At 43.5% G+C, this 26331-nt stretch overlaps 1 protein-coding gene across 1 annotated transcript in view; it reads left to right on the top strand.

The window, feature by feature from the left end:
* Positions 1 to 26331, top strand: part of PLXNA4 (plexin A4) — a gene marked incomplete at both ends in the record, with an annotated part of 402235 nt that overhangs the window by 344089 nt on the left and 31815 nt on the right. The window contains 9 exons of the mRNA XM_079549350.1: positions 3950 to 4043; positions 4591 to 4830; positions 5580 to 5726; positions 10265 to 10499; positions 10884 to 11026; positions 14224 to 14492; positions 17111 to 17177; positions 18709 to 18855; positions 24494 to 24653. Coding sequence (XP_079405476.1) covers positions 3950 to 4043; positions 4591 to 4830; positions 5580 to 5726; positions 10265 to 10499; positions 10884 to 11026; positions 14224 to 14492; positions 17111 to 17177; positions 18709 to 18855; positions 24494 to 24653 — 1502 coding nt within the window. The remainder of the gene's footprint in view (positions 1 to 3949; positions 4044 to 4590; positions 4831 to 5579; positions 5727 to 10264; positions 10500 to 10883; positions 11027 to 14223; positions 14493 to 17110; positions 17178 to 18708; positions 18856 to 24493; positions 24654 to 26331) is intronic.

Here is a 26331-nt window from a genome sequence, read left to right as displayed (position 1 = left end):
CTTTGATTCATGACTCCTAGTTGAGGGACTAAACCGTTTTGAGGGACAGATGATTGCTGCTAAACTAACATTGCAAAATTAGCAAATGAAGGTACCCAGACTGGCTTAAAGCCTTCTCAAGTGCCTTTTTCCAAGACAACAAAGAAAAGATTATGGATGATTTATTACTGTAGTCAAAAAATAATGGTAAAAAAAGACTCAATCTGAACAGGCAGGTAACTAGAATGTTGTAAGCCTCTATTAATACTTTTAATTGGGATTTGAATTATGTCCAGAAAATATACAGATCTGCAGAATAAAAAGCTTTGGGGCCAAAGAAGAGTTAAATTAAGAAAGCTCCTGGTGTTGACACCTCTAACTTTTTGTTGGAGAGCAGTATCTGTCACTATTCTGATCTGATCTGGGCAAGAAGTGTCTGCACCTGAAGACAACGGACAGCAGTTCTCACAAAAAAACAACAGTTGAATTTGCTTGATTTGCAAGCTAGACTGAACCTTTAGGTGGGTTTGTGTCTTCAGTGGATATGACTAAGAGGGTGGATAGTGATAAGACAAGGGGGAATGGTTTTAAACTGAGACAGGGGAGGTTTAGGTTAGATATTAGGAGGAAGTTTTCCACTCAGATGGTGGTGACGCACTGGAACAGGTTGCCCAAGGAGGCTGTGGATGCCCCATCCCTGCAGGCATTGAAGGCCAGGCTGGATGTGGCTCTGGGCAGCCCGGTCTGGTGGTTGGCAACCCTGCACATAGCAGGGGCTTGAAACTGGATGATCACTGTGGTCCTTTTCAACCCAGGCCATTTTATGAATCTGTAATAAGTATTCTATGACTATTTTGGCTTTACTTCTGCAGTGGATAGACCCCTCTGACCCACCACTCTTACTGTGCTTATAAACTGTGGTCTGAGCCTTCTAAACTCAATTTCCAAAACAAATAGAGAATTTTTAACACATGGGTTTAAAACTGTATGCACAGACGTGGTTGATTAAATAAAAGGCTTTATTTATACATACACACACTCATATATGTATATATTTATATACGCACATGAATTTGATATGTCTGGAACACATTAAATTGTTGAGCAAATATGTGAAATCCCTTCTAGTTTGAGTCAGCAGAGATTCATAACAATAATACATGATGATAAAAATAATAAAAGCCCACAGCCAAAAATCCACATGGAATGAGATAATGGATAAAGAAAAACTTGTTTTGTGAATTTATCTTCTGGTTACTGAAAAGCAAGGTCTCTGTGGATGGTGTCAAGGATATCTAAGTTGAAAATGAATTTTGGGGAGAAGGTATTTTTTCTATGAGGAAAGGATGGGAAAGTTCTCTTGTAAATGAATGTGTGACTTCAGAAGAGATCCTCTGTGTGTTCAAGAGAGCTCAGCCATTCGAACAGACCTCACAGAAATGGTAAAATATACACTTCCCCATGGAAAATTTCTCATTACTGATGGATAGTGAGAACTCTGCAAAGCTCACAGCCAGATGTGGTTCATACAGGCATTGCTTGAAAGACTACAAGGAACCTCTCAGAGAAGTGTCACAGAAGCACCTGCAGAAAGATGCTGCCGTAACAGCACTCGTTGGTAGAGCTCATGGCTTCACCATCACCTTTTGCTAAAGACTTGGACTTTGTGGTCAAAAGAATGGTCACATAAGTGTCTCCATGTGTTGGAAAGTTGGCAAAAACATTTTTTATGGCACTGGGGTAGCCTTCCTTGTGCTATCCTTCCTGCGCCTATTCTTAAGATGAGTCTAGGTTTACAGGCTTCTTGAGCAAAGTTATGTTTAAACTAGTAAATACTTAACTCAGGTCTGTTTTTGGTCGAGAAGCCAGCAAGTAGAGATACTCCTCATCCTTACATCAAATAATCTTTCTTCCTTGAAAGGCAGAATAGCTTCATCCATTCTGTTTATTGGAAGTATTCTCTGGTCCTTGCTGTATCACAAACCATGACCAGACATTGCCTAGGAGAGTGTTAAGACAATTTAAACCAAGCCAGTGTACAGCTTATAAAAGCATTAATGGCCACCAGCCAATGTATGACTGATGTCCTGGCCCTGTTGGTTATCAGTGTGGAATTAGCTAGAGGGGCTGAAGTACAGGCTGGAACAGGCTGCCCAGGGTGGTGGTGGAGTTGCTGTCCCCGGAGGTGTTCAAGAATAGGGTAGATGTGGCACTGAGGAACATGGTTTAGTGGTATGGTGGTGATGGGTAGATGGTTGCATTAGGTGATCTTAGTGGTTTCTCCAACCTTAATGATTCTATGGTTCTATGATTCAGTCCCAGCTAGCTGCATCCAGCTCTCTGAAACCTGATAGCTGCACTGCTGAGCAGAGGTGCATGTTGGCATTCATTTTTACATGCCCTATGTGATTAATAATGGAATACACAATAGAGGAACTTGGAAAACAAAGATTAGAACTAGGGGAGATCTGTGGGCCAGCTCAGGCATCTTCCTTGCAGTTTATCTATTCTCTGGTGTTTTATCCAGTCTCATTTATAATGCACTTTTTTCACCTTTCATCGTGCAGGGTTTACCTAGAAGCTGAAAAGGGATTCTAGGCTTTCTTTTCCCCATCTCATATAAATACAACAGATTTCTGCATGTATTTCCTTCCCATTCTCAGTAAAGAAAGAGCTCCAGGAAATAAATTGAAGCCTGGAAAGTTTCCAAGGAGGGTTGCAGAGGCAGGTGTCAAAATTGATGAGAGTGCTCCTCCTCCCTGGGAAATCTTCAGCTCTGCAGCAGAGGCTGGGCTGTCCATTGACGACATTTCCTCATTCTGTCTTGGATGCTGGAGTCCTGACAGCTGGAGTTTTCACTTTCTCAGCTAGCTCTTCCCCCTTCTGCCCTTGCACCCTACTGCCTCTTCTACAGGCACTCAGGTGATGAAAAGGGAGAGCCTATCTGGCTGAGCAGCGCTTGGTTTGAGTTGGCCAAACCTTATGGTGAACCCTTCCCCTCAATGCAGAGCTCAAAGACAACCCAAATCCGTTCCTTTGCAGTTTCCTTCCTCCCTCTCCTGAAAGTCCCACAAAAGTGGTGTTGACTGCAGATGGAAGAGGCAAGGGAATGGAAAGAAGAGTGTTTCAGAGAGCTCTTTCCTTCTGGTGACATTGATTACATGGAATGAGAAGGTCTCCGTTTATGTCTTTTCTTCTTAAGCTGGCCTGAGAGATGTTACAAAAGCAGTAAAATCTACCAAAGGTAGGGTTGTGGCTTGTATGAATGAGTTCTCTCAGGACATGAAACCTTGGCTGAGCAAAAGGACACAATGATTAGAAATCTCTATTCTACACCATGGTGTAGAGTGCTGATTCTACACCATTTGCAGACCGTATCTGCTTAGGTCACCCAATGGAAACCAAGTCTGAACACATCGGCTCTGTTTCTTCTCAGTGTTATAGATCAGGGCTCCCTGGCAGAAATGAATTAGGTGGTTCACTGAGGTGACATTGCCTTATTCAGAATGATGCTTTCTATAACACGTTTAATATTCAAGACAAATGCAGAATGCAAATAAGATAGCACTGAATCCTCGAGAGTTGCTTACACAGGACAGATGTTTTGAGGGTTTCTTAAATTCACAACTTTACACATTATAGAATAATCTGTGGACCATTCTGAAAAGCTTCTTTTAGATTTTCTGCTCTTCTCACCACCAAGGTTTGTAGCTATTTAGTCCTAACAGAAAAGATCACCCAGATGCTGCTTGATGGAACAATTTCTGGAAGCATGCCGTTTTACATATTTTTCCCCAAATGAATGAATTAAAAAGTCTTGTTTGTTTTGTTTGCCTTCCTTTGGTACCATAAGATGTGGTCAGACACTTTGCAAACAACATTTAGGAATACAGATCACCCACTACTGGTCCATTCAGTCAGGTATGTATTAACTGGTTTTATGCTCTTCTTTTATTTCTTTTTTCTCTAGTGGCAACACACCCATTGCAGTGTGGGGAACTCACCTAGACCTGATCCAGAACCCTCAGATCCGGGCAAAGCATGGTGGAAAGGAACATGTCAATGTGAGTATTGGCAACTGCAGGAGAAGACATATCCCGGGTGGTGATAGAGGCTGCCTAACAGCTGTGGAGACTGAAATCTCCTTCTGCATTCAGAGAAGAGGGTATGATTTCTTTTAAGAAAGGCACGAGATGGCCAATTAATAGAGTCATGGAACGGCTTATGTTGGAAGGGACGTTAAAGACCCCATGCCATGGTTTGCCACCTGCTTGATCAGGGCCCTGTTCAACTTGACCTTGGGCTCCTAACACCTCCAGGGATGGAGCATCCACATCTTCTCTGGACAACCTGTTTCAGTGCCTCACCACTCACTGCATAGAGAATTTCTGCTGCAGTCCAAGCTGTCGTAACTGGTCTCAAATTCCTGGTAGGAATGGGTTATGTTTTGATGCAGTGGATCACCAGCTTGTCTCTTGGTAGCAAAATTTTTCTGCTCCTCAGTGTCCTCTGTGAGTAGATGAGCTAGCATTTCATCGAAAAATATCAGCCTACCAGTAGAGCTGGAGACATTTTTCATAAACTCTTCTTGTGTTGGGTTTCTCTCTCCAGAACTGTGAGGTGCAGAACAGCACAGAGATGACCTGCCAGGCTCCTGCGCTGGCTGTTGACCCCAATCACCAATCTGAGCTAGCTGAGCGTCCAGAGGAGTTTGGCTTCATTCTCGACAATGTGCAATCCTTGCTGATCCTCAACAAAACCAATTTCACCTACTATCCAAACCCTATCTTTGAGGTTTTCAATCCCTCAGGGATCTTGGAGTTGAAGCCAGGAAGTCCAATCATACTGAAGGTGAGATGGGGACCAAGAACTGGATAAGGATGGTCAGACACATGCTGCTTATTGCCATTTCATGTCTGCCAACAACCTGCTAATTGTAGTGGCATCCCAAAATTGTCCCAGAGATTTCCTCCACTCATTAAACCTGTCATATTGCATCACATCAATCACCATTTGCGAACATCGCACCAGTCACTGCTCTGCATCTCCCAGTACCCATAACTAAAAAATGTAAACTGCTTTAACCACTTGTGTGCTACCTAAATTTGCATCCAATGCTGTTTGCTGTACCCCAGCCTATTTCTTGTCTTTTAGACACTTTTCTTTCACCCTTGGGAAAATCCCACATCAGTCCTCCATCACGTCTTTAACCTGAATAGCAACACAAAGAACAAATTATATGCTTGAACATTTCCATATCAGCAGTTGTATGAGATTCATATGCAAATAAATGAGCATGCATGCAGAATACCTGCTTGCACGTTTGGAAATATGTTTCGGTATTGCCTGATCATTTTCTGCTTGTGAAAGATTTGTGTGGAGTTTGAGGGAAAGAAACAGGACAGGCAGCTTTGACTGATAATAGTCTGTATTCATGCTGTCTTTTGTAGGATTTTTGAGCAGCTTTTACTTACTAAGTAAGTGAGTTGTGAACTATGAATGCCAAGTGCAATGTTAACACTGGAGTAATAGAAGCAGAGATGGAAGGAAAACTCCTTTGTAATACATTTTTTTGAGTCACGATACTCCTTTCTACCCAGGGCAAGAACCTGATCCCACCAGTGGCAGGAGGGAATGCCAAGCTGAACTACACGGTTCTGGTTGGTGAGAAGCCCTGTGTGGTGACTGTATCAGATGTGCAACTACTGTGCGAGTCCCCAAACCTCATTGGGAGGCACAAGGTGATGGTAAGTGATGCTTGAAACTCAGCCTTTCTTCCATGGATTTGGTGGAAGCGTACAGTAATGTGTTTCCTTCACCATTTGCCTTCTGTAGCACCTAGAAATATCAGAGCCCCTTCTCAATGCAATACCCCTGTCAGTCAATCCTGGAAGAGTAACTTGGAGATTTTTGCAGACAGTGGGGGACCTTTTGGAATCATAAAACTTTAGGATGATTTTCCTCTTTCTTTGTGCAGCCGGTGTGAACCCCAGATGCTCATGTGAATTCTTACGTGTAACTTATTCCCCACATGACAAACTGCGTTAAATGTATCAGTTTCCAGCAATTTAGCAACATACTGGTGGCTAAAATTTGTGCAGGATATGGACTGTGGTGTGACTTTGAGATTTTGACATCTATACAACTTAGTATGATCTTGCATATCCTTCCTGGAACCTGTGAAAAAAGAGCCTAGTGATTACATCAGAAGGAGCTTCCTTCTCTCTCCACTGATTTATTCACTCCTTTACTTTCCTCTCAGTAATTTGCATGCCTCAGTGCTCTTGCTTGATAAACAGCACACCAGCAAACTCAATCTGAGTTGTGCAGAGCTATGGGTGGAAGCAAGACATAGCTGACAGCAGACATACAGATGATCAATGCTTCTCGTTGCCCGCGATCAACTTTTTTCCAGCTCTCTGTTGCCCTCCCAAATCTGATATATACTTATTTAATTCAGTGTAAGGAGATTTGCAAGTTTCATGGAGAGACAATGCCTTCCTCTTTAAAACAAGAGGGATTGTCTTTTAGAGAATTGAGAGTTTATGGTGACTGTGTTGAGTCCCATTTGTGACTGCTGCTTGGATCCCTCATATTGGCTACTTTACTTTTCTGTTCTGAATTTTGTCATATGGAAAATAGAGGTGATAATCCCTTTCAGTCATGCACATATGCTGTGGCTCTCAGTTCATTGTAAAGCACTTTAATACAGTCCAAGAAGAAAAATAACAAACATGAGATTTTCTCTGTGTAAATATGAAAGCTTTGGAACAGAGCAATATATGTTGCCTGTAATTTTCATGAATTTCATTAAACATATGTTTAGTCAGAGAGGGACAAAAACGATCCTAGAGAGATAAAACTCAAAGTCAGGAGAGCAATTATCAACTTGTGGGGATCAGGGAGGATGAACATCTGGCCAGGCCTTGCTAATTGAGAAGACTCCTCTGTTCCCACAGCTTGGGACAGCTTAAGAGAAACCTCAGAGAAAGAAATAATCCCTTTTTGAGGACACTGATCAAACAAGAGATACTGTTGGAAAAAATGAGAAGGTGATTGCATTGAAGCCTATTGATGAGCATCTCTGTTAGGGGCAATGGCAGATTTCCTTGTCTAAAGCCAGCAATAAGGCAAGCCTTTGACAGGATCTGGGCTGGGAACCAAATACAGACGCTCAGCTGTGATGGAGGCCAGTGCCCAAGGATGGACTTTGCATCTGTAACTTACCAGGAGGACAGCTGGGCTTGGAAATGCCTCCTCCAACATGGCACAGCAGCTCTGTTGCCCGTGTTTCACATGGACGTCACTCTGATGGTTGGGATAATTGACAGGTAGTTCTCTCAGGTCCTTCCCCTGCTTCTGATGATGATTTCCTGTGTGACCTTGAGCTAACTGCTGAGCAAAGTCTTTCCTGCAAAGTGAAGTGGCCTAGATCTGAGAGGAGACCACGGCTCTGAACACTATGATTATTTCAAAGGGAAGGAAGAGTGACAGTGACACGTGTAGGTGTCAGCATATTTTTGCTCTACTTTAACTTTCTTTTATGTGATCACCCAGTTAAATGCTTGAAAAAATATATATTAATTAAAGAAAAAACCAACACAGGCACACAAAAAGGGCAGAGCAGTGGTTGATAAAGATAGCTTAAAGCCTAGGGAGAAGCTCTTTTTCAAGTGAAACATTGACAAGGAAGTGTAACCATGGTAGAGAAGACCTGCGATGTAGAGATGGAGGACATGAGAAGGACTGCTCATATTCACTGTATGCATTTACAGATAGAAAGTTACATCGATGTCTTCCTATAGTAAATGGAGAGATGGTCAAGTGTACTCTTATATTCAGAGCACAGTTCACGTCACTCAAAGCCAGACACATTTTGTTAATGCAAGCTTGCACTAGGAAATACACTATTATAGTCAAGTTTCGTACAACAGGAGTTGAAGAAACTCTCTCTTGAACCACTGCTGGTGGTCCCTATGTCTTTGCTGGAAAAAACTTGTATCTACCATAGTGCCATTTGGAGAAGTGCCAGCTTAACAGGCCGAACAAGTGACCAAGCTGTTGTTTAGTGGTACAGAGTTTGGTTACCTGGAAGTTGATTCCTTGGAAAAAATGCAGGACCTAAGAAATAAAGTAGGGTTATTTCAGTGTATTTTTCTGTTTCATTTTAGTGCTAACAAATAGTAATACAGCCTTGCAGGCTTTCTTCTCCAAGAGACACATTCCCTTAGATCATGGCAGACTGTGAGGATTTCTCAGCGTTGAAAACAACTTTGGAGAGGAACTTTGCTAGGCACCTACCCATAGGAGTCTAACTCAGGTGTGCATGTTAAAAGGTTAGTGAGAGGAATCTCACTCATGGAGCCAGGCTGTTCTGTGGGTTTTGAGGACAGTCTTGCACTGAGGTTTGGGCTGGGATTGTTTGACTCTGGACTGATATTCGATCAAAGGGCTCCTTTCACTGCCAGGTCTGGATGAAAAAGGCCACTGTAGGAAACAGAAAATGATGATAATGACTCCATTTATTGATCCACCATGACAGGAAGGAAATTGTGCAAACTATTGAGCCAATTTTGCTGTCATCTTGGGAGGATTTGAGACAGTGGTCTATGTCAAAAGGCAACAGCTTCCAGTGAGAAGATTAATGTTCGAGTTTGGAAGTTTGTCTTAGCTGGACTTGCCACATACCAGTACCAAACATCTACCCTTTGCAAGCTTTATGAAGTGGAATTTAACCTTATATCTTGGAATAAACAGGAAAAATAGGAACTTCTGTTTCCTTGACTTATATGGGTGCTAGATTGTTCTTTGCACAGTGAAGATGCTCTACAAAGTGTCCGTCTCATGCTAAAGAACTTGTCATCTAACACTATTAGTTGGTCAGACGAGCTTATGTTTGGTTTAGTTTCTCGTTTTGGACATTGTTATGGACCCCGTGATCCTTATGGGCCCCTTCCAAATCAAGATATTCTATGATTCTATGTTTTAAGAGCCCAACTCCAAATACTTAGAGCTGTTCAGGGCATAAGAGGACCTTGTGGATGGAAATGGTATATTCCAGACTGTCACCTTTAGTCTGACCAAAATAAAAAGATTTGAGCTAGGTGGCAAGACACTGAGGAACAGGCTACAGCTGGTGCTAGTGTGAAACAGAACTCAGAGGCTGCAACTGAGGCCATAAATAATTTCCAGAAGATGATGGGAATACAGAGATTCATGCCCCCAGAAAGACCTATGGTGGTAAGAGGCTCTCAGCACATCATGATACTTCAAACTGCTTGTGTGGCATCTTCCTAGGTTCATGCTGATCCATAAGCAGAGTGTTCCCATACTAGAGCACACTATCAGAAACTTTCCTTATATGTCTCAGACTAGTCAGCAGTACTTTTCCCACTGCCTGCCACTCAAACTTACCCTGTTTTACAGATAGCCTCAAGCATTCTTGCAGTAGCCTTGAACAAGTAGCACCCTGTGGGATTACTTTTGGGAATGGTGTGCATGTTGTGTAAATGGGCTCCCAACAGACTTTTTTCAGCAGAATATTTTGTTGGGTACACAGCAGTACTACCCGCAGGGTTTCTTTCCCGCTATTAAAAGCAAGATCTCACAAAGACACGTGTCCCAGATTCCTGAGAACCTTCAGGAGTGCATGGAGAGCAGAAAGCTCTGACTGGCTTCCTGTCCCACTGGTAACCATGCAAAGTTCTTCAGCTCATGTGACACAACAGCTAGGGGAGGGGCTGCAAAGAGCATGGGCCAGGCTCTGTGGCTTTTGCTTTCCAGATACAGTTTTCTCAACTCGAAGACTGAAAAGTGAATTATGACCCTGTAATTTCTGCATTCCCAGTGCCCTAGCCCATAATAAAGTTAGGGCCCATCAGACCATACCCAAGAATCACCTATCTTGTATGCATTCTGGGACTGATACCAAGACAGTGCATAGCTGTTTAGGACAGGGGAGGAAACCCCCAAATGATCCCTGCATTTTAAATAGCCAGGGCTTTGGTACTGGTAAGACTTCTCTCATTAGAAATCCTCTCTTAATCTGCTTTATGGTGGCATTACCAACAGAGCTGTGTCCAAGTGAGATTTCAGATGCTCAGCCACTCTGTATCCAAGTACTTCATACTCTATTTAGCTTGAGAAGTCATCATTCATGTGTTTATCATGCAACTTTGACTTGCATAACAGCCTTAATTAGGATGATGATGGACTTCCTCTGTGCTCTGTGCTTCCTCTGCATGTTTGACAGTTTCAATGCAATTTTATCCTGCCTTCCCTCCAGGCTCGTGTAGGAGGGATGGAATTCTCCCCAGGGATGGTCTACATCTCTCCAGACAGCCCTCTCAGCTTGCCAGCTATTGTCAGCATTGCAGTGGCAGGTGGCCTGCTCATCATCTTCATCGTGGCCGTGCTGATTGCCTACAAACGCAAGTCCCGAGAGAGTGACTTGACCCTCAAACGCCTGCAGATGCAGATGGATAACCTGGAGTCCAGGGTGGCACTTGAGTGCAAAGAAGGTATGGTGAGGAAAGAAGGCTGTGATTGTGTCAGGAGAAAGGAATCCAGCTGCAAAGCTTTGAGCCGAAATATCACCAAGCAGCAGGGGTGTTGAACTCCTGGTTCAAGTCCAGGTCTAATCTGACTTTGCCCATTTTCTCTGAGTCCAGTCTTCCTCCACCTTGTGTTAAGTGCATTTGCTAGCTCAGTGACCAGAGAGAGCCCTAACACATTGTCCTGGGGAAAGATGGGAAAAGTGAGACTGCTCTTGTCTACCTTCCTCTTCCTCTCCGTTTGTTGCCTCTCCATTTATGTCTCATTCATGTGAGGCTGAATGTCTTTTCTGTTATGATGAGAGAGATCTGAACTGTTACTGATGTATGTTTTGTTTGTTTTTGCGTCAGCTTTTGCAGAGCTGCAGACGGATATTCATGAGCTGACAAGTGACCTGGATGGCGCAGGGATCCCTTTCCTCGATTACCGAACCTACACCATGAGGGTGCTTTTCCCTGGCATTGAAGATCACCCAGTCCTGAGAGATCTGGAGGTATCGGCATTCCCAACTGCAGGACTTGTTGTGACAGTGGAGGGGACATGATGGCTTACAATACTGTGTCTTACCAGGGACAAAACAGTACCTCATTTACAGTCTAGATTGGAAAAGGATGATTTTTACTGTATTAGATGTTAAATTCTGTTTGATCAGTCATCTATTCAGAAGTGCACCATACATCTGAGTGAATTATTAGTTTGCTGTTTTAAGCTTCCTCTTGGTCTCCATCCTGTTTGAATTTGTTTCTTAGACCATGCAAGGGCCAGGAAAAAAAGTTTTGGAGTAGAACAGAATACCTGTGTGTATAACACCAGCTTTGTCAATTGCTGATGCCACCCAGAATCCTTTTTTTCCTGGCAGTAACTACAATCTGCATTCTCTGAAGGAGAGTCACCTTTGCTGTTCTCTGTGGTTTGCAGTGGGGTCAGAGATGTACAGCATCAGTCTGCCCATGACCTGCCCGTCTGTGCCCTGCATCCCAGCTCTCAATCCTGCAGCAGTGTGAGGATGGTGAGACATTGCCCAGCTCTGCTAGTGTCTGCATGCTGTCTGCACTACCTCCTTGGCAGCATAAGTTTTACAGACCTAGATGACGTTGTCCATTCTGGTTCAGGACTTGGCAGATAGACAGGACCTGCTCTAGTGATACTTGAGCCAGAGAAGCAGGTCATACACCATGTCCAAGGCCAGCAAGGTCCTTGGCTGAACTCTGCAAAGTCTCTGGCAAACTCTGTGCCTCAGAGGGGCTCTGGCATAGAGAGTTTCCTGGAGGCAAAGACTTGAGTTAGCTGGCAGAGAGGAGGAATAGGATTTGGCACAGGCAATTCCATGCTTGGCTGGCTGTGTAATCAGAGATTCCTGCTACTTTTTGCTCCTGTACTTCAAGAGAGCCAAACTTCATCAAACTGTAAGGTGAGAACCATTAAAAAAATGATCTGGAAGCATTGAGGACTTTTGGTAATGGCTAGGAAGCTGCAGAACACATTGGTTACTGTAGAGATTTGCTTTTGGGATACAGCAGCTTCAACAAATGAGCACACAAGATGAGGAGTGATGAATTTCTCCTCCATGTTCATACACACATGCAAGCACTTTTAGCATACCCACAGCTGGTTTCAAAGTGTGTATTCATTAACTTCAGCCAGCTGACCACCAAGGAGTATCTGAACCTTACAGAGCTTTTAGCATGGATGTTCTCATATGAAGATACGTGTAGAGAAACACAGAGTTAATGTTTCAATCTGCCACTTTTGATTCCAGGTTAGTCTGAACGGGACTTAACCCGATCTAGCTGCAGGTGTTTCTGTTCATTGCAGGGAATTGGACCTTTAAGGGTCCGTTCCAACTCCAACAGTTCTATGAGTCTATGATCTCCCCTTCCTATCTTAATTATTTTTTTCATCTTTGGGTTTCTGCCCCCTTAATCCACTCAGTTGTTTCTACAGTTCTTTCAGTGTCAAAGTTTTTGGATACCAGCAAACCAGAAAGGAGTTTCCATCCTGCTCCTTACTCTGTAGCACCTAGATGGAGCCAGTACTTACTGGGAAAAGGCCCCAGAGATCCTGTAGGCAGGAGGCCTTATTTATTTCCAGCTCATTTGCTAATTAGCTGCTTCCAGATGCGTTACAAAATACTTCTCTTATTATTTTTTTTTTAATTCTACATAGTAACCTGGGGATAGACAATATTAAATGTTCAAGCAAGTGAGTTAAAAATAATTATTAGCAGGATGAGTGGTAGTGGTTGGTTGATTGTCTCAAGCTATTTAGTAAGTAATTTATTTTCAGTTTGCAAAAACAGTTGAGATCTCTAATTTCCAGAATAAAAAAGCAATGATTCTTTATGGGGACTTGCATTACTTGGTCATTTAAGCATGCTAACTTGGATTAAAGTGCCAAAACGAGGCAGTTATTACAGTCTTACAGCAGTGGCACATGTTGCTCTGAGTTGTGAGTCTGCAGCTTCCAGGAATGTTTTTTGAAGAGATGAAAGAAACATGAAGGAATGAGTTTGAGGTTCTCATTTAGGATGCACTGGTGTAGCATATAAAAGGATGAAGTATACCCATGGAGTGTGGCTTTATTTTGATCCAGAGACAGAGAGGCAGGAAAGGATAATGCCCACTGTAGACTGTGGCATCCAGGGTTCAGTGTTGAGGTCCTAAATTGTTCTACACCAAACCTAGTTCACCAGCCTTTCACAAATGAGAAATACGTATCATCTTACCAATTACCCTGTCTCTAAATGATCCCACCTCCCAAGCCCCAGGGTCCTATTGCCTTAGGACATTGAAAATAGGTTCCAACTCTGCGCCCTCTCACACTTTCTTTTGTCTGTGGTTCAGTGGGCATGGTGGTGATGGGTTGATGTTGGACTACATAGTCTTTCAGTGTTTTTCTCCAACCTTATTCATTCTGTGATCTAGTTCTTCAGACCAAGACCCAGCTCTATGCTCACCACCTCAGCTTCTGTCTCGCTGCATCTCTTCATCTCCTCAAAACATGACCTCTTTTTCCCATTACTTTACTTCTTTCTCCGCCAGCTCACTAAGCAGAGCCCCAAACCCATGCCTTGTGCTCCCTACATTGCACCTTCCCTGTGGTTAGGCAGCTCCTGAAATGCAGTTGATATATGGTTGTTTGCTGAGATGAGGAGATAAGGAAACCTACATAGGTCCAGACCAAAAGGAGACCCATGTAACCCCAGGCTTTCCAACATTGACTCAGACTGTTTTTCTCTTTAGGCAGGTTTCTTGCAGGGATTAAAAAAAGATGTTAAAGGTGGATAGAGTGAGACTTCAGTCTGACAGCAGTAAGAATACAGTATGCTATGATACCACATCCAGGCATCAGCAATTTCCTCTCGATGTACTGTTTAGAGAGAGAGTAGCAGAGCTTGAAAATAACCACCTGGCTGTGGTTGGAATGTATGTCTGTCTTCCTATCAAATGACTCTCTTCCTTCTTAAAGAACTATACTCCAAAATGAAAACTTTCTTTTTAATTTTCTTTGCAGTTGGAGGCAGCTTTTCCTTCTCTGTATCTCAGATCTGATTTCTACTTGTTGAATTATATAGCTGGAAGAAATGGAGGGCTGAGAGCAGAGAATTAGCAAAGGGTGTATGACTTGTTTGGGAGTTTCCTGCGAGTGGGCAGTGAAAGAAAGGTATAAACTTTTTTTTTTCTTATGCAGGTCCCTGGCTATAGGCAAGAACGGGTGGAGAAAGGCCTCAAGCTCTTTGCACAGCTCATCAACAACAAGGTTTTCCTGCTATCCTTCATCCGCACACTGGAGTCCCAGCGCAGCTTCTCCATGCGCGATCGTGGCAACGTGGCCTCACTGATCATGACAGTGTTACAGAGCAAGCTGGAGTATGCTACTGATGTCCTCAAGCAGCTCTTGGCTGACCTCATAGACAAAAATCTGGAGAGCAAGAACCACCCCAAACTGCTGCTCCGAAGGTAAAGATATCCAGGGCTGCGCAACCTGCAACCCACTATCTAACACAAGCATGCAGTTCCATTTTGGATGAAAATGATGAATTTGCTTGATTTTGGTTCATGCAGCAGAGTATGAAATTGTATATAGTCACAGCTCACCTGACCCTGTAGAGCTGGCATGAAGCTGTTTGCAGGGAAAGATTAATAAGGCAGGTAGGGATGAGTGAAGGTTTTGCTTTCCTTTACTGCTTTGCTGCTCTCTGCCTTCAGTCAGGGATTGAAACTTTTACTACTATTGCATTATCTGTGGATTTTAATGTGAATCTTCAGAAAACTTCATAAGAGCAGCAAGAGGTCACATTTCATAAGCCTTATTTTGGACTTGTGCTAGACCAACAAGTATATGAAATAGAACAGGCTGTGTAATATACTTGGACTGCATGGTGAATAAATTGGAAGTTGCCTTATCATGCCTGAGAGGTGGACAAATCTGCTGTGCTTCATGTTTCTGAGTTACATGCATATATGGTCTTCTTCAGCTGCACTGTGTGATCTCCTGTCTTTTCCTGATCGTTGGCTTTTGGAGCCAGTTGAATCCAGAAGGCAGAGCTGAGCAGGACAACAGAAATGGTTTCATTTGGGTTTGTGCTTCACAGTCTAATCACCAGGGTTGTGTGGAAAACCTTGAATGTGCTGCTCTGTGGTTAATGTAGTCTCCTTGCTTAGGGAAAGGCTGCATTTTCTCCTTTTAGGATCCTATTAATCTTCTTTCTGTGGTCTGAACCAGCCATTTTGCTTGAAGTCAGGACTTTAAGTAAAAAAAGGGCCTTTGCCACTGCTCAGAGTTGTGTTTGAGGTGCTCTGAGCTGATTATAATGGATGGCTCAGGCAGGGGAAAGGTCTGTAGTGCCTGCTGGGAGAGTTTTCTTCTGGCACACAGCCCATCATGGAGTACCAACAAAAGGAGGAGCAGTAGGCATTCCCTGGCATTCAGAGTAGCAACACCAGGGGCAGAAAATGGTCTTCACTTCAGCATTATTTGGCTCCCTGAGTCCTACAGCCTGGCTGGCAACCTCCCTCCAGCTGTTCTCGATCTTCCTCTCTATGCTTCTCCTCTGATGCTTGTTATCACTGCCTTCTTCCAGTTGTCCCTTCATTTTTCTTCTCCTTTCTTTTCCCCTCTCTCCATCTCTTTGTCTTCTCTGATTGTTCATTCCTGTCTTCTCCCAAGTCCCCCATTTTTCCCTTTTCACCTTCTTCCAGTTCTTTTCTAACTCTAATCCTATTTGTTGATAATGTACTTTGGCCTTTGGAAGGCCACATGTGAACATATGATTGGCTCCATTTCTTGGTATTCAGATATTGGTGCAAGATTTGCTGACAGTTATTTGGAGCAGCTGAATTAAACTTATGTTTCTCTTTCCATTTCCTCCCTTTGACTGTGAGGATGGAAAGAAATCTTTCAAGACGCTCCTGCAGGATTGGCTTGTGGGCTGTAAGGCAGGAGGAAAGAGTTGGTTGGAATGATTTTCCAGCTTGCCTGTGTCCAGTGTACATCCCAAAAGACATACACTGACCCAAAGAAATCAAAGTTGCCCAGGAAACAACATGACAGGATTTCAGACCTTTTGTCATTAATGCTAAGTTTGCAGTATGTGATGGGTCCCAGTGATGTCAGCGTCACATCCCCTGTGGGGAGCTCAGAGTGCTTAACTTGAGGTTGATGCCATAACCAATGGAGAACAGTTGTTAGATGACACTGACTGAGGGGAGTACAGGACAAGCAGGTTGGGTTTGACAGATGCAGTCTCTAGAGAGAGACACAGCAGTGATCACTGTAGACAGAAGAAATGAGATTAACTTTATGCTGAAAGACTAAAGAGCAACCTATAGCCCTAAGCAAGAAACTTTTGAATTGCCTTGGTGATGGCCAGGTCTAGCAAGACCCACGTTTACTCACTCTAGCAGGGACTCATTCCTTCTTCTTGAGCAAAATCATCGTGCAAAAAGTTTGTGCATCGGAAGCAACACAAGCTTATCCTGTGCTCCTGGTGTCCAAACTCAGTTAACCAGTACAAATTAGTTAATCTGTAGGAAAAGTTCACTCTGAAGTCACAAGATTGGTTTTTGTTTGGTTGAAAATAGAGTTCAAGGGCTACAGGAATTGCTCTGTGAATGCACCACATTGACACACTGAAGATTATAATTACTCTCAAATGCCAGGGAGATAATCACTACCAGATAAGTATTCTCTAGAGATTTAGATCTGCCTTAAGTACTTATATGACCTACTCATCTGTACAGCCTAACTGGGAGCTCCTCATATTTGATGGATTTATCCTCCCTGAGCATCTCTGAGATTCTTCTCTTTCGTTGATGGAGAAAATGCAGAAAAGCATATAGGGACTTTCCTAGTCACTGGAGAATCACAAGGTCAGTAAGGGTTTTCTAGAAGGTTTCCTAAATCCAAAGTTAAAGCAGAGACACTAGGATGTGCTTAATCCTGATGGTATTGTGCCTGATTTTCCGTGGGGCTTGGTGATCTGGACAGTAAGATGTACAAAACAATCTCTTAACCAGACCTTAGACTAACATGACTAACTATTTCCAATTTTTTTTTTGTCCCGGTCTGATTTTAGGACAGAGTCTGTAGCTGAGAAAATGCTCACCAATTGGTTCACCTTTCTTCTGTACAAGTTTCTCAAGGTAAGATAAGTAACGCTCCTGGGTGAGCAGCTGCTTTAATGCATTGCTTCTTGGCAAGGTGTAGTTGGGGTAGCATTGGCTTTGAATGACAGTGATCAACGAATGAGTGAAATTACTTGAGATGCACTCTGAGCCCTCTTATTCCTGCTGGAAGGTCTCCATCAGGAGTTATGTAATAATAATTATATAAAAAAAAAAAAAAAAAAAGGCCTTCAGCCTTTGTCTCATCATTAATGGCTGGGTGGTGACATGTCCTCATGAGGACCCACACTGAGCTTTTAGGCGTGCTAATTGCTGGGGTCCCATACTTACAGCCAGCCTTTTGGAGAGAGATGCCTTTTCACCTACCCTTGACTCTCAGTGCAGTTGCCAGATCTCCTTACATCTCACATTATGTCATTTGGACAAGATAACTAACCTCTGCTTGGAAATTCAAAGCTTTACAAACCAATCCCATTCCTCTGAGCCTTTCCAACCCCCAGGCACAACCTGTCAAAGGCTGAATGCATGGGAGAGTTTTGAAGGTCCCTGCAAGGTAATTTCAGTGACTAGTATCAGATTCCCTCTTGCAGCTGAAAGGAAAGGGTACAAGGAGGTGACTCTCTAAAGCACTGCTTTTATAAGTCTTTCCACCCACTCAGCTACTTGTCTTCCTGCCTTAGCCTGAACAGTGGCCTGATAAGTGCATGAGACAGGCACACAGAAGCAATATGCTCCTGGCAGATAAGCTAATTAAGTGGGAGACAGGTGTAGGAACTGAGAAAGGGGCCACTTTACTTCATATTATTAACTTGTTCTTGCCTGGATTTACACCAGAGGAAAATGACCTCGCTCACTGAGTTGGGATGCACCGCTGGAGAGGAGGGCAATGTGGGAATGAGGGAAGAAAGAACAAAGGCATGAGAGAGAAGGGAAGGACAGAAGAAAGCACAAGGAGGGATGCATGGCAAGAAATGTGCAGAGGGAGGGCACAGCAAGAGAGGATAGGTGTAGGAAGAAGGGTGAAGAGAGAGTGAATGAAGGGAAGGAGACATTGGTGAAGAGGTTCCTTGGCTGCCTGTGGGGTGCTTGTTGCACCTGACATCACTGATGCAATTGCACAGAACAGGGGGCACCATTGTTCTGGGGCAGCCCTCCCCTCAGTCATTAAGCTGCTCCTGCCCAAGCAGCATTGCTTGCCTTCAGTACACGAGTGCTCAGGGAGACTGCAGCCACTGCCCAGACACCTGGGATGAGGCACCAGTGGTGCTATCTCCTGCCAGTCCTGTCTCCAAGTCTTTCAGGACCCATCCTACACCTGCTCTGTTGCAAAGGCGTGGCCCAGCAGCAGTCATTCAAACAGCCTTTATATTTTTTGATGTGGAATCACACGGTGATTCACCCAGTGAGGGTGACTCCCAATGAAGCATCTGCCTTGAGTGGCTGGGGATGGCAGGCAGCAGCAATCACTGAGATATCCTGTGGGCTTGGCATCCAGATTTTCATCTATGCTTATTCTTGCTCACCTGATTGTCATCTCTCACCCTTGCAGGAGTGTGCTGGTGAACCTCTGTTCTCCCTCTTCTGTGCCATCAAGCAGCAGATGGAAAAGGGTCCCATTGACTCAATCACTGGGGAGGCCCGGTACTCACTGAGTGAGGACAAGCTTATCCGACAGCAGATTGATTACAAAACACTGGTGAGTACTCTGAGCATTCTCTACTGTGAGCTTGTTCACCTTTTTCTAGCAAAAGGGCATTTAGAAAAAAGAAGCTAGTGAAGAACACATGGACTTTCTGGGTCTTTTTTTTCTTGCAACCCAGCAGCATAACAGTTGCATTCCCTAACACAATGAAGTTTTGTTGCTGAAGAGTTTTCTTGCAAAGCATGTTTGCAATGACAACTACTTCCAATTTAATTCCACTGTGTTGTATTTCATGTCCAGACCATCTTGATTTCCCCACGGGCATTGTCTGTTGTGTGAAATCCTATGGAGATATTCAGCACCCATCTGGACACCTACTTGTGTGGCCTATTGTAGGTACCTGCTTTAACATGGAGGTTGGACTCCATCTTCTCTTGAGGTCCCTTCCAATCCCTGCAATTCTGTGATTCTGTGATTTTGGCATTGAGGAAGATGTTATAGTAGCACAGAGCAGGGACCTATCAGGTCTTCTTCAGAGCCAGTTCAACATTCCTTTTAAGCAAGCTCAACAAAAAGACAAATGAACTTGATTTAAAGGGAAATAGAATTATTTCCTGTCACTGAGTCATTTGCTTCATGATTGCATGGTGAAAGATAGACTGTTTATTCCTAAGCTAGATACATCCAACCTTGGCTTCTATATGAGATCACATCCTTTTTCTGTATGATTAAAGAGCATCAATTAAGGATGAAGAACACTAAGCACCTCTTCTTAATGTAAATATTTGTAGGTCTTCACTTTTTTCCTGGATACACTAATTCCTCTAAGCCTCTGCAGGATGAAGGAAACTTTTTGAGTGCTCAACTCTCCTTTAATTCCTTTGTTTCCCAGAAGTTTGTTCTTAGAACACGCCAGGTTTTAAGATGATCAACCCTTCCTGCAGCAGAGGGTTGAATTAGATGATCTTTCCTGTCTTTTCCAACCCAAGCCATTCTATGATTCTATGATCAGAAGATGTTTTGAACTTAGCAGCTGATTTTATGCACACCTTCAACTGTGGGATGTTCATTTTGCTTTTATTTAACTTGCTTAGAGAGCTGTATCCAGTCAGTGATAGCTCCTTTGCCTGCATTAGATCTTAGCATAGGTGGGCTGACTCTACAGAAGTCTGTTCTTCCCTGACTGCCTAACTTCAGTTCAATTCAAGTCTAATGAGTTAATGAATGGGTAAACTTTACTTTTAAATAAGACTACAGTTTACTTTTGCATTCTAAAACTTCCCTATTAAATCACCAGAGCAATGCCTCTTTTCCATTATGTGTAGTTGTCTAGTAATTTGGAGACCTGATCCTGGAGAGAATGAGTAAAAGAAAAAAAAATCAGGCACAGAATGATCACTTTCACCAAAGGAAATCCATCTGATCTGTTTAGGCTTGATATAACTCAGCCAGCAAAGGGTAGTAATTATACATCAGCCTGAACAAAGCTCTCTTCCATTTGCTTTGTGTTGTTTGATGTTAATCAGCTCTCCCTCTTACGTTTCAAGAGCAGACAAATATAACCCGATAGGAATCTTAGCAGATTTACAGAGATCAGCTTCGGTGAAGAAGATTAAGAAGAAATAGAATATAAATAAGATTGTTCTTCCTTTGTTTCTTCTTACTTCTGTTATATTTTGTTCTTCCTCTACCTATTTTGAGCAGACATTATTCTGTTATCTTTTGTCAAAAAAATTACAGTAATGAAATTAAGCAAGAATTGATTCAGTGCTTTTTAGTATAGGAGATTCAGTATTTGTAATACAGGAATTCACTGAATTCCTGTTCTCTCTGTAAAGCATCTGGTCACTGCCATGAGTCTGTAGTGTTTGTGGCTGAAATTCACTGGGTTCTGTTTCATGACTGCTGGATGGAGTTGAGTCACACCTAGAAACAATCTGTTTATTGCCATTATTCCACAGAGACAAGGCTTCTTTTGGAAGCATTATTCTTTAGCTTTCTTTAATTTTTTAATCTTTATTAATCGTGACCATTATTTTAAGTCTTGGTTTCAAATATGGTTTGAATGAAAAGCAGATCCCAAGAAACTGACTTATCAGAGGAGACAAAAGGAGACAGAGCAGTTTCAAACATCTGGAATTACTAATTTTACAATGTGTACCTCGTTCACTAAATTTTTATAGTTTGGGTCTGATTTATTTCCAGACCAGATAGCTACAGTTTTCTCTGTGCAAAATCCTATAGTTCTCCAAGGAAGCAGCCCATGGTGAGCTGAGGTCTTTGCACTCTAGAACAATTTGTGTACATGCAGGAGATTTTTCAGCCCATAGAATCACAGAATCACAGAATGGCCAGGGTTGGAAGGGACATCAAGGATCATGAATCTCCAACCCCCTTGCTACATGCAGGGCCACCAACCTCCGCATTTAATACCAGATCTGGCTGCCCAGGGCCCCATCCAGTCTGGTCTTGAACACCTCCAGGGATGGACGGGGCATCCACAACCTCTCTGGGCAGCCTGTTCCAGCACCTCTCCACTCTCTCTGTAAAGAATTTCCTCCTGACATCCAACCTAAATCTTCCCTCCCTCAACTTAAAACCATTTCCCCTTGTCCTGCTGTTATCTACCCTTTCAAAGGGGTTGACTCCCCTCCTGTTTGTAGGCTCCCTTTAGGTACTGAAAGGCTGCAATGAGGTCACCCAGCAGCCTTCTCTTCTCCGGGCTGAGCAAGCCCAGCTCCCCTCAGCCTGTCTTCGTAGGGGAGGTGCTCCAGTCCCCTGATCATCTTCGTGGCTCTCCTCTGGACCCTCTCCCACAGCTCCCTGTCTTTCTTGTACTGGGGGCTCCAGACCTGGACGCAATACTCCAGATATCATAGAGTTATTTTAATTGGAAGGGACCTTTAAAGATCATCTAGTCTAACTCACCTGCAATGAATTGGGACAGCCCAGGTGACACTAAGGTAGCTACAGATGATATTTGCTAGCATAAATGTGCATCAGCTACCCAGTAGGTCTTCTCCCAAGATGTATAAACTCAGAGAAACACCGTCTGGTGTTAATGTCTTTGCTAATAGTCAGTTATTATCATCTGTGGTCTGCAGCATTATTAAAAGCCTAGCTGGATTATTCCATCTATGGCAGACAAGAAGATTTCATTCCTGCTGCCTGCCATCTGCCTTTGCCAGAATCGATGGCTTTTTTTAGCCTTTCACCACACCAGAGTCTCTCTGCACAAACCTCCCTCCCTGCTGCCAAAGCTCTGCTCTCACTGGGAGATGAAGGACCATCCATCTCTTACATCAGCTTCATTTCTCTTGACACAAATAATGCAGAGGAGCAAAGGCCTCGATGTGTGTCGGAAGCTGTCAAGAGCATTGGATAATGAGTTCTCGGAGCTGGCAGGCAGGAGCTGCCCAACGTGTATTGAGCAATGGCATGCTCTGCATGGCCCTTGCACACCTTGGCAGAGTTTAGAGCCTAATCAGATCATCCATCCTGACAATGTAGCCCAGGGCGGTTAAATATGTTTTGAGCTATGTTTGGTTAAAGCCTTTCAAGGAGTTTTGGTGGCAGGGAGAAGCCAGAAATGAGATACCAAAGGGTTCTCCCGTGCTTGGTCTCTTTGGGCATCCTTCTCCTTGCTGTCTTGCCAAGACATACTGTACCCCTTGGACCTTCTTTCAGACTAATCTAGAAGACCAAAACTGTAGTGATGTCCTGGTCTCAGGGTGAAGCACCCAAACAATACAGAGAGCTCAGGATGAGGGTCCTATATGGGTAACCACAAGCTGTGTGTTGGTAATTCAAATGCCAGTAATCCCCAGTGGAGATGAGGGCTTAGTTGTGCTAAGCATTGCATATATGTGTATGTGAATTTATATATATATATATATATATATGTATATGTGAATTTATATATATATATATATATATATACACACACACACTTAGAGACAGTTCATGGCTGGAAGGGCTGACAGATAAAAAGCCCAAGGTATAGAAAGAAGGTCAATAAACACAAATCCAGTGAGACATTATAGCCCAAGGTCAACCCTGACCATGGCAGGGGAGTTGGAACTAGATAATCTTTAAGATCCCTTCCAACCCTATGATTCTATTAAAAAGTCAGTGTGAGAGCAGGGCTCAGAGGTGACTATTTTCCTTGCTCCCAGTCCCATATCTTTCTGTGTTGACCTCTTGACTAGCACCCTCATTTTGCTGTGCTGACGCAGATCTCAGTGCGTGAGTTGCATTCCTGAAGGCAACTGAAGATGTTTACATTGGTGCTGAATCACTCTGTAGAGCTTGCTGTGACTGATATCAGCTCTATCCAGTTTAAGTGAGCTCATGCCAATGAGACCTGCAGAGTAACTTCATCTCCACGGGCATGTGGACCCCTCTAGGATTTCCAAAAGAGCTGATCTAGCCTGTATTACCATGTCATTTCCCTACAAATGTGTAGCAGGAAGGAGGCAACTAATAACCTCAACACTGGATGCATTTCAGCACCGCTTTTTATGTATAACTCTGTGATCATTTGAGATGAAAGATGCCTCAGAATTATACAACTGTGCTGTTGTCATTATTATCTGAATCGATGCTTCTTCAATACTCCTGAATGTGGCACATAAATAATAGCATTATGATGTAATCAATATCTCATATTTATATCTATCCTTTCATCCAGAAAGATCACAGAGCTCTTTGTAAGCAATGTCTTCACAAGTCCCTCTTAGTTAAGTATAACAGCACCAAAGGGAGCCTGTTGAGCCAATATATAATTATACTGATATAATTTCACCCAGTTTCAAGCCACGTTTAGATCTCACTGAATCTTGGTAGATTAGATGGAATGCGATATAGGGTCCAGTATCTCTTGTATACTACAGAGAGGAATTTATGGTCAAGGTAAAATTTGTCAAAGTCACCAAAAATAACATGCCCGCACATATAAAAGTTGCAAAGCAACATTTAATGACTCTATACAGCCAGAAACTCCAGCGAACACTGCTTCCAAGTGCAAAGGTGTGCTAAGTTTCTAAAGGTTTATGGACTTCACACTTCTGTAACAAGAGCAGAACACTTGACGTAGACATGGCTGAGAGTGAGTGGACAAATTACTGTTAGATCCTGTGTTTGTTTAAAGCATCCATCCCTCCCCACTTCATATGCTTTGCATTTATTCTTGGACACGATCTTCAGGGAAAATTATATTCTCCTTCAGAGTAACCAGAGGTCTCTCGAGTTGAATGAATTTTCTTATTCTTTATGTGAAAGCAGCAAGGCTTTTTAGTCGCTGTTGTTTTGTATATTTTTTTAAGAAGCCCTGCATTTCAAATTAATAGCATGAGAAGGATCTTGGTCCATCCTATGCAGAAGATGGACAAAGTTAAAGCGGAGAGACGAAAGATTACTTTTACCTGTACTGTCAAAGTCAGATGGGAATGTAAGGAGGCTGCTACAATACTTAGACACCTTTCCAGATCTCTAAGGAACAGGGAATGGGTCAGAGACCAAGGAAAGGTCTGGATACCAGTTCAGATCCAGCCAGGGTCTGGTTGTGTTGTCTGGTAGCATCTGGGTGAGTGTTATTTTGGAAGACCTGCGAGAAGGTGGGTGTGAAGGGTTGATCACAGGATACTGGCACTGTTGTGGCACTGTGTAGTTGGTCTCACTGCCTCTTTCCCAGGTCCTGAGCTGTGTGAACCCTGACAACGTGAACAGCTCCGAGATCCCTGTGAAGATCCTGAACTGTGACACCATCACACAAGTCAAGGAGAAGATCCTGGATGCCATCTTCAAGAACGTGCCCTGTTCCCACCGGCCCAAAGCTGCTGATATGGACCTGGGTATGTGAGTGCACAATGGGCTCTGAAAGACCCATGGCTTGTGGGAGAGGGGACACAGTTGAGCTCAACCCAAGCACTTTGCTGTGGCAAGTGCCACCTCTCCAGGTGCTCGGGAAAGGCAAAGTGTCAGGAATGCTCAGAAGGTAGAAGAGACTGAGTAAATTAATGCAAACTCTCCTGGCTTGTGAAAGCTCTACTGCTCCAGCCTTGGGGACTTAAAATCTCCAGTAGTCATCCTGCTTTTCTGCACAGTTTGGCCTATGCAAGGCACATCCTGCCAAACCTTCTGGAAAAGAAAGTACCAAAAGCACAAGGTGGTGTTGTCAGCAGTGTTCAGGCTGCTCAGATTTATTCCAAGCTCTTCTCTGGGCAGTGAAGGCTTGGATAATGCATGTCTTCTTGCTGAGTGTCACAGCCCAAGCAGAATTAATTTCTCATCATGTGGGAACAGGAAAGGGGATAAAGCATCCTCCGTTCAATGGGCTGCATCCATCTCACCCTGACTGCTTCCTTCTCCTACCAGCATCCCTCCACCAGCAGCAGGGCTGGGAGTTGCTGCTCTGACATTTCCAGCACTAACATTTTAAGGAAAGATCCCTCTGTTTATGAATTCTTGCTTTTTTGTTCCCTTGTGAGATACTGTGCTTGGAGGGTGGAAAGGGCTACACCAGCTTCACTTGCATTTTAAGTCAGCTCTGGGGCACACAGCCTCAAACAAGGATACCTCTGGGGCCAAAATCAGCTTCTGTTCAAAACTTGGAGCAAGGGCATGAGGGCAGTGAGATATCTGCAGCTGGATCCAGAAGCAGATCCAATACAGCACCTGGAGAACTGTATGAAAGGCTGCAGAACAGTCTGCTCGGGGCATTGCTGAGGTGTCTGGCTCAGGGCTGGGACTGCATTGTGTGTGACGATCAGCCAGAATTTGCCCTTGGTGACCTTCAGTGAAAGGGGCTTGAGTGGAAAATGATGGAGTCTATAAAAGTCAGCACAGGAGAGGAGGAACCAAAAGGAGAGGGAATGGATGGATGCCAAGAAACAATTCACAGCAATAACAGAGGCAGAAATAAGAGGTCAGGGATTAAAGTTAAGTGTGTATATGTGTGTGCATTTGTGTAGGGGAGGAGGGGACTCCTGACAGAAACTGCAGCAAGATTCCTGCTCATGTAAGGCAGTTAGAATAATGAAATGATCTGCCAACATCAGCAGCAGTAAAGAACAGGTCATATATATCATGAAGAAGGGACCCAAGGTGATTTTGGAGATGCTGTGAGTCAGCAGTGAGTGCAAGGGTGAGGAGCAGGCCAGGCAGGGAGCCAGGGCAGAGGAGATGGGACTATTGGGATTGACAGCCAAACCCATTGATCTGTCTGGTGCTGGAGGGTGATCACAGAGCCCATTAGGTTTGGGTCTCAGGCTGGGTGTGGGTGGCAAATAGTTTGTTCTGCTGTGGGGATGAATGTTGCTTCCATGCTCAGAGGCAGGGATTTGTACCTGTGTATTGAAATCATGAGGGATAAACTGGAGTGCACAGATTTTATTGCAGCTCTGACAGCTGAGAGGTACAGAGCAGTGTGTGGAGGGGATCTAACTAAAGCCTGCAATTCTGCATCCAGGGCTTTGCTGCTATAGATAATTTTGATATTCTGAGTAATGCTGAGGGCCAGAAAGCATGTGC

The sequence above is a fragment of the Tetrao urogallus genome (genome assembly GCF_951394365.1).
Source record: "Tetrao urogallus genome assembly, chromosome: 1".
NCBI lineage: Eukaryota > Metazoa > Chordata > Aves > Galliformes > Phasianidae > Tetrao > Tetrao urogallus.
The sequence above is the reverse complement of the archived record's forward strand: the minus strand, read 5'-3'. Positions and strand labels throughout refer to the sequence as shown.